General features: G+C 35.9%; 1 protein-coding gene across 3 annotated transcripts in view; it reads left to right on the forward strand.

The window, feature by feature from the left end:
* LOC128559388 (phosphatidylinositol 4-kinase type 2-alpha-like) overlaps window positions 1-12,659 on the forward strand; it is a 40,454-nt gene that overhangs the window by 17,226 nt on the left and 10,569 nt on the right. For all 3 annotated transcript variants that reach the window (XM_053550766.1, XM_053550767.1, XM_053550768.1), the window contains 3 exons: window positions 1,941-2,141; window positions 8,029-8,160; window positions 10,455-10,608. In XM_053550766.1, the coding sequence (XP_053406741.1) occupies window positions 1,941-2,141; window positions 8,029-8,160; window positions 10,455-10,608 (487 nt within the window). The remainder of the gene's footprint in view (window positions 1-1,940; window positions 2,142-8,028; window positions 8,161-10,454; window positions 10,609-12,659) is intronic.

The following is a 12,659-nucleotide window of genomic DNA, read 5'->3' on the forward strand; positions in this document are numbered from 1 at the left end:
TTATCAAAATGTCCTGTATTTACTGCATGGTCACTGTGCTATAATCTTGCTGCTAAATGTGATATACCTGCCTCAGTGTTCATTTGATTTGTTGTTGTTGTTGTTGTTGTTAAAAACATATAAGTCATTGGGCACTTGTGAAGATAGGACTAGGGGCCTCCGTGTCTGAGTGGTTAACGTCCTTGACTTCAAATCACTTGCCCTTCACTGATGTATGGTTGAGTCTCACTTGGGCAAGTTGGGGCATTGAATTCTTCATGTGAGAAAGCCATCCAGCTGGCACAATTAATGCATGCAGGTATTAAGTGTACAACTTTATATATGAGCATAATTCCAGATAGGATTTAAAAACCAAATCTTAGAAGAAGTCTTGTATAAATTCATTTGCTCAAGGACATTTGACATGCAGGCTTGCTGAAAGTAAAGTTACCATTTGCTCAAGGTCATTTGACATGCAGGCTAAATGCTGAAAGTAAAGTTACCATTTGCTCAAGGTCATTTGACATGCAGGCTAAATGCTGAAAGTAAAGTTACCATTTGCTCAAGGTCATTTGACATGCAGGCTAAATGCTGAAAGTAAAGTTACCATTTGCTCAAGGACATTTGACATGAGGCTTGCTGAAAGTAAAGTTACCATTTGCTCAAGGTCATTTGACATGCAGGCTTGCTAAAAGTAAAGTTACCATTTGCTCAAGGACATTTGACATGCAGGCTTGCTGAAAGTAAAGTTACCATTTGCTCAAGGACATTTGACATGAGGCTTGCTGAAAGTAAAGTTACCATTTGCTCAAGGTCATTTGACATGCAGGCTTGCTGAAAGTAAAGTTACCATTTGCTCAAGGACATTTGACATGCAGGCTTGCTGTAAGTAAAGTTACCATTTGCCAAAGGACATTTGATATGCAGGCTTGCTGAATGTAAAGTTACCATTTGCTAAAGGACATTTGATTTGACATGCAGGCTTGCTGAAAGTAAAGTTACCTAAGATATAATAAAGTATATCCGTCTCTTAAATGTTAAATCCTCAATAAAGTGGGCATTTTGTTAATCAGCTTACACAAGTACAGTCTAAGCTTGGATTGACATTCTAATGAGTCTGTGATACTGTTTTTATTGTGGCAGTCTCTTAAATGTTTTTTGCTGTGTCCATACAATATCATAGCTGTACATTATGAGGAAGTTGCTGTTAAACCTAATTCGTTGGAATTCAGTTTTGTTATTTATAGTTTAATAAATTCAGCCAACATGGTCAACAACAACACAAAGAACAGTCCTATAAATGATGCTGAAGTATGAAATATTTACATACGTCATATGTACCATATGTTTCTCTCAGATGTTTTTTATGTTTAATTTACTGACAAATTGTATATTTGCCCTGACAAAAATGTATAGAGAGACCATGAAATGTCAAAAATATGCTGTTTATTTAAAAACTATTTTAAGCCACAGTTACGCTATCAGCAAAATTAGCAAAGATTTTGATCTTGACCTTTCAACTATATTATTTTAGCTCATTTGTGAAGTTAGCTAAATTTTCCAAACAAAAGGAAGCTATTTAAAATCATTTTGAATCTCACTGAGAGATCTTCAGAAAATTGGGAAATGTAGGGATTCAGACATGTAAGGATTGGTTGGTTCAACAGTCAGCACGATCGAGATGGCTGCTCCTCTTTTACATCAGGAGTTGTAGGCTTGCTTACTTACTAGGAGATGTTTGGCAGTGTTAAAAACCTTTGTGGAAAACGTTTGTTCCGTCTTAGTTCTTTTAGTTTGTTAATAGAAAAGATATGCTTTCGTCTACAATTATTGCCTTTTGCTGTAATTGGTAAAAAACAGTGAGTTCTGTGTTCACATAATTATGTCTAATGGAAAGATGTTATTATAATATGTTTCATTGTATTTGTAGAAAACCATAGCTGTGTTCATTCTTTTTGTAGAAAACCATAGCTGTGTTCAAACCGAAAGATGAAGAACCATATGGTCAGTTAAATCCAAAATGGACGAAGTGGCTGCACAAGTTATGTTGTCCTTGCTGTTTTGGGCGTAGTTGTCTGGTTCCTAATCAGGGCTATCTGTCAGAAGCTGGAGCCAGTCTAGTCGACCAGAAATTGCAGTTAAATATTGTCCCCACTACAAAGGTATGCATAATTATGTCTCCCACCACACAGTGGTGTGGGAGACATATTGATTTACTCCAGTCTGTGTGTGTGTGTGCGTGTGTCTGTCTGTGTGTCTGTCACAAAGCTTGTCCGCACTCTAAGTCAAACATTTCTCATGACATCTTCACCAAACTTGATCAAAATGTGTTTGCCAATAAGTGCTCTGCCAAGTTCGATAACTAGCCAGATCAGCCCTGGCACTTCAGAATGGCCCTTGAATTACCAAAAAACACACAGATTTTCTTGCGTATTTTTGCCCCCAAACCGGCACCTATACTACTTTTAAAAGTAGTATAGGGGTCCTTTTGGTGTCAAAAAAACGCATGCACATGTGCTCTAAGTAAACAGAATAATAATAAAGACTGACTTACTATTTAGATGATTAGGCAGTTGTGGGAGACATGCGCTTTTCTCAAAAGCATCTCTAGTTTTACTTCAGAATTTTTATGGCCCCCTTCAAAGAAGAGAGGGACTATATTGTTTTGCTCATAACTTGGTGTTAAGATCTATCTGTCAGACAACAGATCTAAATTTTGGTTTCTAATTAGTAACCATTGATTGCTTGGGCCTACAGTAGTCACACTGTACAGAATGATTGCCTATCTTCATTAGATGAACTATATTGTTAAGTGGGTCAGTAGGTGAGTAACTTTCAGCCTGAAACGTTTTGTTTGTTTCTTTGTTTTGGGTTTAACAGCGGGCAGTTAACCTAACCATTGTTCCTTGATTCTGTACCAGTACAAACCTGTTCTCCGCAAGTAACTTCCAACTTCCCCACATGAATTATCAGGGGTGGAGGATGAATGATTTCAGACACAATGTCTTTTATCAAACCGTCACGGAGAACATACGCCCCGCCCGGGATTGAACTCACGACTCCGCAGTCCGTAGACCAACGCTCTCCCTACTGAGCTAAGTGGGTGGGTTTTAGTGTGGCCTAAAGCCCTCAAACTTTGTACCATTTTGCCTGTGGTCATTAGATGACCCCAGTTGTTGTTATTTTTAGGGTTACCCGTAATCAAAAGCTTGTGAACAGTCAGCTCGCCAATAGAGAATCACTGCCAATAGCGGGTCACTTGAAAATAAAATGTGAATCTCTCTTAAACATATCAGAGTATACAATGTTTAAGTATCCAGTTATATAAACTTATCATTTAGCAATTAATAGACAAAAGAAGATGATTATAATCTAATGAGTTTGAGTTCCAGGAATAGATAACTCTTGCAACCGTGTTTCCTGACTTGGATTTTAGCACTCTTGAATTCTTCAAAGTAGAATATTTTTGAGCATACCTCACAATTTCTTAGATAAAACCACACAAATTTGGTACCATTTTGAAGAGTGAAACGCACACTTTCATGGAAATAATATGATTATGAATTTTAGATTGACTTTGATGAAAAAAAAGTGCCATCAAACAGAGGCGGCCATTTAGCCAATAGAGAATCACCCATTTCAGGGATAATCAAAAGGTTGTTTATTTTGCTTAAAAATACAAATCAAAGGTTGATTTGATGTTTTACTGGTTTGAACTGGCAAATCTAGATAAATGAATAAGGTTCTCTGAATGATTTTAGTTTTAGGTATCGGTGGTGCTAATTATGCATAGAAATACAACTGTGAAAACTAGTGCTATATTCTTTGACTTAATATCTCCTCTTTGAAATGTAAACATACTGTCCCTCATTATATACTGTCTTGAAATGTTCATTTCTAATACCACAGTCATGTTTTGTCAGAAAAAGACTGTTTTAAATGGATAGAAAATATGATAAACTAGGTGACCCCCTATTGGCAAAAGTGACCCCCTATTGGTGAATCAGACAGGCATAAATATTTCATCATAACTTCAGACATAAAAGAATGATTCAAATAAATCAAACATTGATATAAATGCGAGCAATTGTTTTAAGTGTTAGTAAGTTTAGATATCATGAAAGTCTAAACATTCTTCACTATATGCTAAAAGTTTAGATAGTGACCCCCTACTGGTGAATCAGACAGGCATAAATATTTCATCATAACTTCAGACATAAAAGATAGATTCAAATAAATCAAACATTTAAATGAATGTGAGCAATAGTTTTAAGTGTTAGTAAGTTTAGATATCATGAAAGTCTAAACATTCTTCACTATATGCTAAAAGTTTAGATAGTGACATGCTATTGGCGAGTTATCTGTACATTAAAATTTTGTAACAGCAAAGGATGCAGTTTAACATCCTGTAATTTTTGGGCATTTCATTTTTAGCTCATCTGATTTTTTGAAAAAAAAAAGATGAGTTATTGTCATCACTTGAGCGGTTGTCCGCGTCGGCTGGTTAAGTTTTATGTTTAGGTCAGCTTTTCTCCTAAACTATCAAAGCTATTGCTTTGAAACTTGGAATACTTGTTCACCATCATAAGCTGACCCTGTATAGCAAGAAACATAACTCCATCTTGCTTTTTGCAAGATTTATGGCCCCTTTTGTACTTAGAAAATATCAGATTTCTTGGTTAAGTTTTATGTTTAGGTCAACTTTTCTCCTAAACTATCAAAGCTATTGCTTTGAAACTTGGAATACTTGTTCACCATCATAAGCAGACCCTGTACATCAAGGAACATGACTCCATCTTGCTTTTTGCAAGATTTATTGCCCCTTTTGGACTTAGAAAATCATTTTCTTGGTTAAGTTTTATGTTTAGGTCAGCTTTTATCCTAAACTATCAAAGCTATTGCTTTAAGACTTGCAACACTTGTTCACCATCATAAGTTGACCCTGTACAGCAAGAAACATAACTCCATCCTGCTTTTTGCAAGATTTATGGCCCCTTTTGGACTTAGAAAATATCAGATTTCTTGGTTAAGTTTTATGTTTAGGTCAACTTTTTCTCTTAAACTATCAAAGCTATTGCTTTGAAACTTGCAACACTTGTTGACCATCATAAGATGACCCTGTACAGCAAGCAACATAACTCCATCCTGCTTTTTGCAATAATTATTGCCCCTTTTGGACTTAGAAAATCATTTTCTTGGTTGAGTATTATGTTTAAGTCAACTTTTCTCATAAACTATCAAAGCTATTGCTTTAAAACTTGCAACAGTTTTTCACCATCATAAGTGGACACTAAACATCAAGAAACATAACTCTATCCCGCTTTTTGCAAGAATGATGGCCCTTTTTAGACTTAGAAAATCATGGGTAGGACAATATTTCTATTACACAAAAAAAAATCAGATGAGCGTCAGCACCCGCAAGGCGGTGCTCTTGTTAGCTCAACTATTCATAGAATAGTGAGCTATTGGACTCGCCCGTGCGTCGGCGTCCGCGTCCCGATTTGGTTAAGTTTTTATATGTAAGCTGGTATCTCAGTAACCACTGGTGGGAATGTGTTGAAACTTCACACACTTATTCACTGTGATAAACTGACTTACATTGCATAGGTTCCATAACTCGAGATCTATTTTCCTTTTTCGCAAAATTACTCCTCTTTTTTGACATAGAAAGTTTTGGTTAAGGTTTTGTATGTAAGCTGGTATCTCAGCACTCACTGATAGGAATGGATTGAAACTTCACATTCACACACTTGTTCACTGTCATGATCTGACATGCACTAAGCAGGTCCCATAACTCTACTTTGCATTTTTTTCAAAATTTTGCCCCTTTTTCGACTTAGCAGTTTTTGGTTAAGCTTTTGTATGTAAGCTGGTATCTCAGTATCCACAAATGGAATGGATTGAAACTTCACACACTTGTCCACTGTCATGAGCTGATAAGCACTGTGCAGGTTCCATAACCCTGTTTTGCATTTTTAGCTCATCTGATTTTTTGAAAAAAAATGATGAGTTATTGTCATCACTTGAGCGGTTGTCGGCGTCGGCGTTGGCGTCTGCGTCGGCATTGCCTGGTTAAGTTTTATGTTTAGGTCAGCTTTTCTCCTAAACTATCAAAGCTATTGCTTTGAAACTTGGAAGACTTGTTCACCATCATAAGCTGACCCTGTATAGCAAGAAACATAACTCCATCTTGCTTTTTGCAAGATTTATGGCCCCTTTTGGACTTAGAAAATATCAGATTTCTTGGTTAAGTTTTATGTTTAGGTCAACTTTTCTCCTAAACTATCAAAGCTATTGCTTTGAAACTTGGAATACTTGTTCACCATCATAAGCAGACCCTGTACATCAAGAAACATAACTCCATCTTGCTTTTTGCAAGAATTATTGCCCCTTTTGGACTTAGAAAATCAGTTTTCTTGGTTAGTTTTATGTTTAGGTCAGCTTTTATCCTAAACTATCAAAGCTATTGCTTTAAAACTTGCAACACTTGTTCACCATCATAAGCTGACCCTGTACAGCAAGAAACATAACTCCATCCTGCTTTTTGCAAGATTTATGGCCCCTTTTGGACTTAGAAAATATCAGATTTCTTGGTTAAGTTTTATGTTTAGGTCAACTTTTTCTCTTAAACTATCAAAGCTATTGCTTTGAAACTTGCAACACTTGTTCACCATCATAAGCTGATCCTGTACAGCAAGCAACATAACTCCATCCTGCTTTTTGCAATAATTATTGCCCCTTTTGGACTTAGAAAATCATTTTCTTGGTTGAGTATTATGTTTAAGGCAACTTTTCTCATAAACTATCAAAGCTATTGCTTTAAAACTTGCAACAGTTTTTCACAATCATAATTGGACACTGTACATCAAGAAACATAACTCTATCCTGCTTTTTGCAAGAATGATGGCCCTTTTTAGACTTAGAAAATCATGGGTAGGACAATATTTCTATTATACAAAAAAAATCAGATGAGCGTCAGCACCCGCAAGGCGGTGCTCTTGTTACAAAATTATGCCACTTTTTCAACTTCTGTATTCATTCAATTGACAAGGTTGTTGAATAGTTGAGTGTTGCTGTCCTTCGACAGCTCTTGTTTTTTTGCATTTAATAACTAGGGATCGTTTTCGACAAAAGCCACACATACTTTTGAATGCAAACAATTTTGCAGCTAATGAGGTTGCAAATTGTAATGGCTATCTTGTAATTTAATACCTTGTTAACTTACTTAAAGCTGTTCTAAACTTTAGATATATCATTAAAAGAAATTTTGTCTGCGTCTAGACTGTAGACATTATAAGATCAGTTAGATCTAATAAGATATTTGGAACATTTTATTAGATATTTAAAACATGTATTTCAAAGCTGTGATGTTTAAGTGGAGACATTCATGTAGGGTAGAGAGTTTGTCTTCTGTATTAATAGTAATTGTTGACTCAGCTATACCAGACAGATTTTGTGACAGTTGCGTATTATTTTATTATAAACCTAAGAATTTTTAGTCTGAAACACAGCTTGTATTTCACATATGAATACAAAACCCTGTATTCAACTCCCATTGGATACGGAAAAATATTCAGTGGTGGAACAACATGTTCTAGATGCAACATTTCATTCCATTTGGCTGACATAACTGTAGAAATGGGTATATGTATATAATAAAATAGAGATGGTACCTAAAAAATTCAAATTCATCTTTATAGGTTTTTTTCAGAGTGAAATGAGAGCTAAGAAATACATGTACATATACTTTGTATGATATAATATGATTAATATGTCTTTACTTAAAGCACCACAAACACAGTTGAATATCGGTATTTCAAATTCCAAGGGATCAAGTGTTTTACTTTGAGATAACCGAAATTCAACTTAAAATGATATTTTGTGCACGTGTTTTCGGGATGGGACTTGAAAATGTCTTCGAGATGTAGAGATTCAACTGTATATGTGTAGAAACTCGAGGTGAAAAATGTCAGCAGTAACCTTTGGTGATGTCTTTCCTAAGGCTGCCTTAATGTTCTTAGATTAGAAGTTTATGTTTTCTGTATTTAGGTTGTCCGATTATGCAGTCAGACGTTCAACTACAATGCACTAGACAGAGCTAAAGCTAGCACCAAGAAAATGATCAATAGAAATTTCTCACAGATAGGTCGTAGATTTAATAGGATAGGCCTTCCTGGAAAGGTGAGTTATTTGTATGAAGGTTTACTTTAATTTGGTTTATATCATTATCTTTAGCTCCACCAGGAAGAAATCCTTAAGCTTATTAGAATCACTCTCAAGTTGGCTTCCAAGAAAAAATGTTTCCAAGATTGTATGATTGAGCTTCGGAGACCATTTTGCCATTTGTCTTGTTCAAAGTTGTTTTCAGGGACAAACAGCCTGCTGCTTGGATTTTGAGACTGGTGTCCTGTCTTAGTTTTATAACCCCAAACCCTAGACTGGTGTCTTATGAAGAAGATATTTAGTGTCGTTGTAACATTTAGCAGGATTAGGACCTGCAGGATTAGTGCCTGCATACACTGTGGATGGGTTGAAAGGCCAACATCTAAACCACTAGACATCTACAATGCATAGTTTGTTGTCTTCAGTTATTAAAACTACTGTTTGAACTATTATTTTAACCATTACCCTGCTAAATTTCTATAATGAACTTGTCCATCTTTCGATTTGGACAGTCACACTAACTGTTTAAAGAGGTGCTTACAGAAAAAGATACTGACTGAATGGCGAACAGTGCAGATCTTGATCAGACTGCACAGATGTGCAGGCTGATCATGATCTACACTGGTCGCAAAGGCAGAATCAATTGTTTCCAGCATGATAAGGATTAAACGAATGTTTGATAAAATATTTTGTTCAGTCAGTCAAGCACAAGTAGAAACCTTTTGTCCATATATTGTGAAGAACAGTATTAAATGTACCAACCAACAGAAACTGTGAAAAAGGTTTACTTAACACTTTGTTTTTATATGCCCGAAGGGATGTATTACGTTATACTCCCAGTGTCCGTCCGTCTGTCCGTCCGTTAGCAATTTCCTGTCGGCTCTGTAACTCATGAACCCTTTGAAGGAATTCAAAGGAACTTGACAAAAATGTTTACCACACCGAGAGGACATGCAGAGCGCATGTTTTGAATGTCTCGCTTCAAGGTCAAGGTCACAGGGGTCAAAGGTCATATCAGTTTGTTTTGTGTTCGCTCTGTAACTCTTGAACTGCTTGAAGGATTCAAAGAAACTTGGCACAAATGTTCAACACACCGAGACGATGTGCAGAGGGCATGTTTCGGATGACTCACTTCAAGGTTAAGATCACACTTAGGGGTCAAAGATCATATCAGTTTGTTTTGTGTCTGCTCTGTAACTGTTGAACTGCTTGAAGGATTTCAAAGAAACTTGACACAAATGTTCACCACACTGAGATGACATGCAGAGCGCATGTTTCAGATGACTTGCTTTAAGGCCAAGGTCACACTTAGGGGTCAAAGGTCATATATGACTTTGCTTTGTGTATATTGCTCTGCATTGCAGTGCTCTTGTTTTTATTTGGCAGATCCCTTTTTTGTTCACTTACAATGAATTTTTGCATTACTTCCCTTTTATGTTACTATAAATAGCTTATTTTGAAACTTTTTTTATTATTGCCTGTAGGGAAAAACCAAGACCACTTTTCTGTGGTACAACATTGATGATACCTCCAATTTTTAGGTGTACATGTGTATTTTGAAATACCTGTACCTGGTAAGGATTTTTTTGTGGACTTAGAATTTTTTTTTGAATTTATTCCCTTTGTTGTTCCTGTCCTTTGGGCTTCAACAATCAAGTTCTTTAAATTTTGCTCCCATCCTCTGATGTAACCCTTCAAGCGTATATTGCCCCGCTTGGCAGAGCTCTTGTTGCATTAATTGTATTGATTGGTTTACATGTATTCACAATCTGGAGACTTGTTTAAAATGTCTTCCCATATAAGTAGTTTCTTTATAGATTTCTCGGGCATCAACCACAGTACAAGAAACAAATTGTAACCTCTTATTCAAAAACTGGTTAACTGCATTGACATAAAATAGAGTTAACCACCTCTGCTCTTGGTAGACAAAATGTCAAAAAGAGTTTACGACTTCTGCTCTTGGCTGACAAAATGTCAAAAATTGTTTACCACTTCTGCTCTTGGCTGACAAAATGTCAAGAAGAGTTTACCACTTCTGCTCTTGACTGACAAAATGGCATTTTGTAGGCAGTGTTTGTAGTGCACTGTAATTAGGGAAATAAGTGGGATTTTGGATTGAATTAATGGTGGATGAATGTAGTTGTGTGTTGATTCTCAAAAATAATAGACAGGAATTAACACAAAAGATAATGTAGAGTTAATTTTCTTCTAATTGTGATTAATTTGCAAAATGCCTGTTTCACCCAATTTTGTTTGATTCAAATGTTGCATGGAAAAATGAGAAGAAAGAAAATTTTGTGTTTCAATTACAGGCAGGGTCATTTCAACTGTTTGTGAATGGTTTTAAAGACGCTGACTACTGGCTGCGACGGTTTGATAATGAAGCACTGCCAGAATCAACGGCGAGAAAATTCCAACATTTATTTGAACGTTTAGTTGTCCTAGATTATATAATAAGAAACACAGGTAACAAAATAATTACTCTTGCATTGAAAATAAAAACTGCAACATGAATATGAATTAATCATATATTTGACGACACAGGAGTGAAATAAAGTCATTACATAAAACTGTAATACACTAATGTATTTTATCATAAAGCTTTGACTTCGACTTCATTTAAAGTATAGGAAACATTGGTCAAATTGACTTGTTTATAATAGATAAAGAAAGTAGAATTTCTGATGTTTCAGCAGGAAAAGCTAGCATGTGATTGAAAGAATATTTCATTTGTGACTTTCCACATTGAATTTTTTTAAACTTGTTGAATAAAATTGATAAAATGCTCCGCAGAGCCTCGCATTTTATTATTTTGTTCAATTTGATTAATACAGTATGAAAAGACACTAATGTAATATCCTCTATATAATTATTAAATATGAAACAATTTAATCTTTATGGCTGTTGAAGCAGTCTTAGTTCTTTTTAAAAAGCAAATTAACTGAAAACTTTTTATCTAACAAGCATTTTCTCTCCTGCTTTTCACGCAAAACACTTTCCTTTATCCTTTATTGAAAATGTAGGAAGCTTATATGGTAGAAACATTCCCATGTAGTTGCATGTATAGTCTAGTCATGAGACCAGAAAACAATAAAGTCTCCCACTAGTGTATTAAGTCTGGATAATGTTACGTTTAATGCTGTCTGTATTATGGAATTTAAACCAGGGCATTCACCTTGGACATGTCTACTGTAACTGAAGAAAACACCTGTACGCCTATGGCAAGCCAATTGTCCAATAATTACGTGAACCCTAGTTCACGGTCGAAAAACTAGGATTAAGGATCGATAAACTAGGTTTTTCGGACGTAAAACTAGGTTTTTCGAATACTAACCTATATTTTAGAACGAAAACATAGGATAACGCCGTGAACCATAGTTCACGCTCGTAAATGTAGGTTCACGATTGTAAACCCCAGTTCACGGTTGTAAACATAGATTCACGTTCGTAAACATAGGACAACGATCGTAAACATAAGATAATGACCGAAACTCATAGTTCAATCGAGAAACCTAGTTTATCAATCGTAAACAATAGTTTACGGTCGATATATTAGGATTATAGAATCAACAATGAATTTCGGGCATGAACAAGGGTACGGCCATGAACCTATGTTTACGGACGTGAACCATAGTTTACGGACATGAACCTATATTTTCGAGCGTGAACCTATGTTTACGAACGTGAACTTGGGTTTACGAGCGTGAACTTAGGTTTACGTTCGATAAACCAGGTTTTTCAAACCTAGTTTATAGAACGTAAAGCACGGTTTACGATTGATATACTAGGATTATGAAATCAACTATCAGTTTCGGCCGTAAACCTATGTTTACGGTCGTGAACCTATATTTACGAGCGTGAACATAGGTTTACGGCCGTGAACTACAATTTACCTTCGTAAAACCATGTTTATCGATTTGTAACTATATGGCAAGCCAATTGTCCAATAATCACGTGAACCCTAGTTCACGGTCGAAAAACTGGGATTAACGATCGATAAACTAGGTTTTTCGAAAGTAAAACTAGGTTTTTCGAACACTAACCTATATTTTCGAACGAAAACATAGGATAACGCCGTGAACCATAGTTCACGCTTGTTAATATAGGTTCACGATTGTAAACCCCAGTTCACGGTCATAAACATAGGTTCACGTTCGTAAACTATGGTTTACGAGCGTGAACCGGGGTTTACGAGCGTAAACATAGGATAACGATCGTAAACATATGATAACGACCGAAACTCATAGTTCAATCGAGAAACCTAGTTTATCAAACATAAACCATGGTCGATATATTAGGATTATAGTATCAACAATGAATTTCGGGCGTGAACATGGGTTTACGGCCATGAACCTATGTTTACGGACGTGAACCTATGTTTACGACCGTGAACCATAGTTTACGGACCTGAACCTATATTTTCAAGTGTGAACCTATGTTTACGAACGTGAACTTGGGTTTACGAGCGTAAACTTAGGTTTACGTTCAATAAACCAGGTTTTTCAAACGTAAAACCA

This window comes from Mercenaria mercenaria, chromosome 9 (assembly GCF_021730395.1).
Source record: "Mercenaria mercenaria strain notata chromosome 9, MADL_Memer_1, whole genome shotgun sequence".
Classification (NCBI taxonomy): Eukaryota; Metazoa; Mollusca; class Bivalvia; order Venerida; family Veneridae; genus Mercenaria; species Mercenaria mercenaria.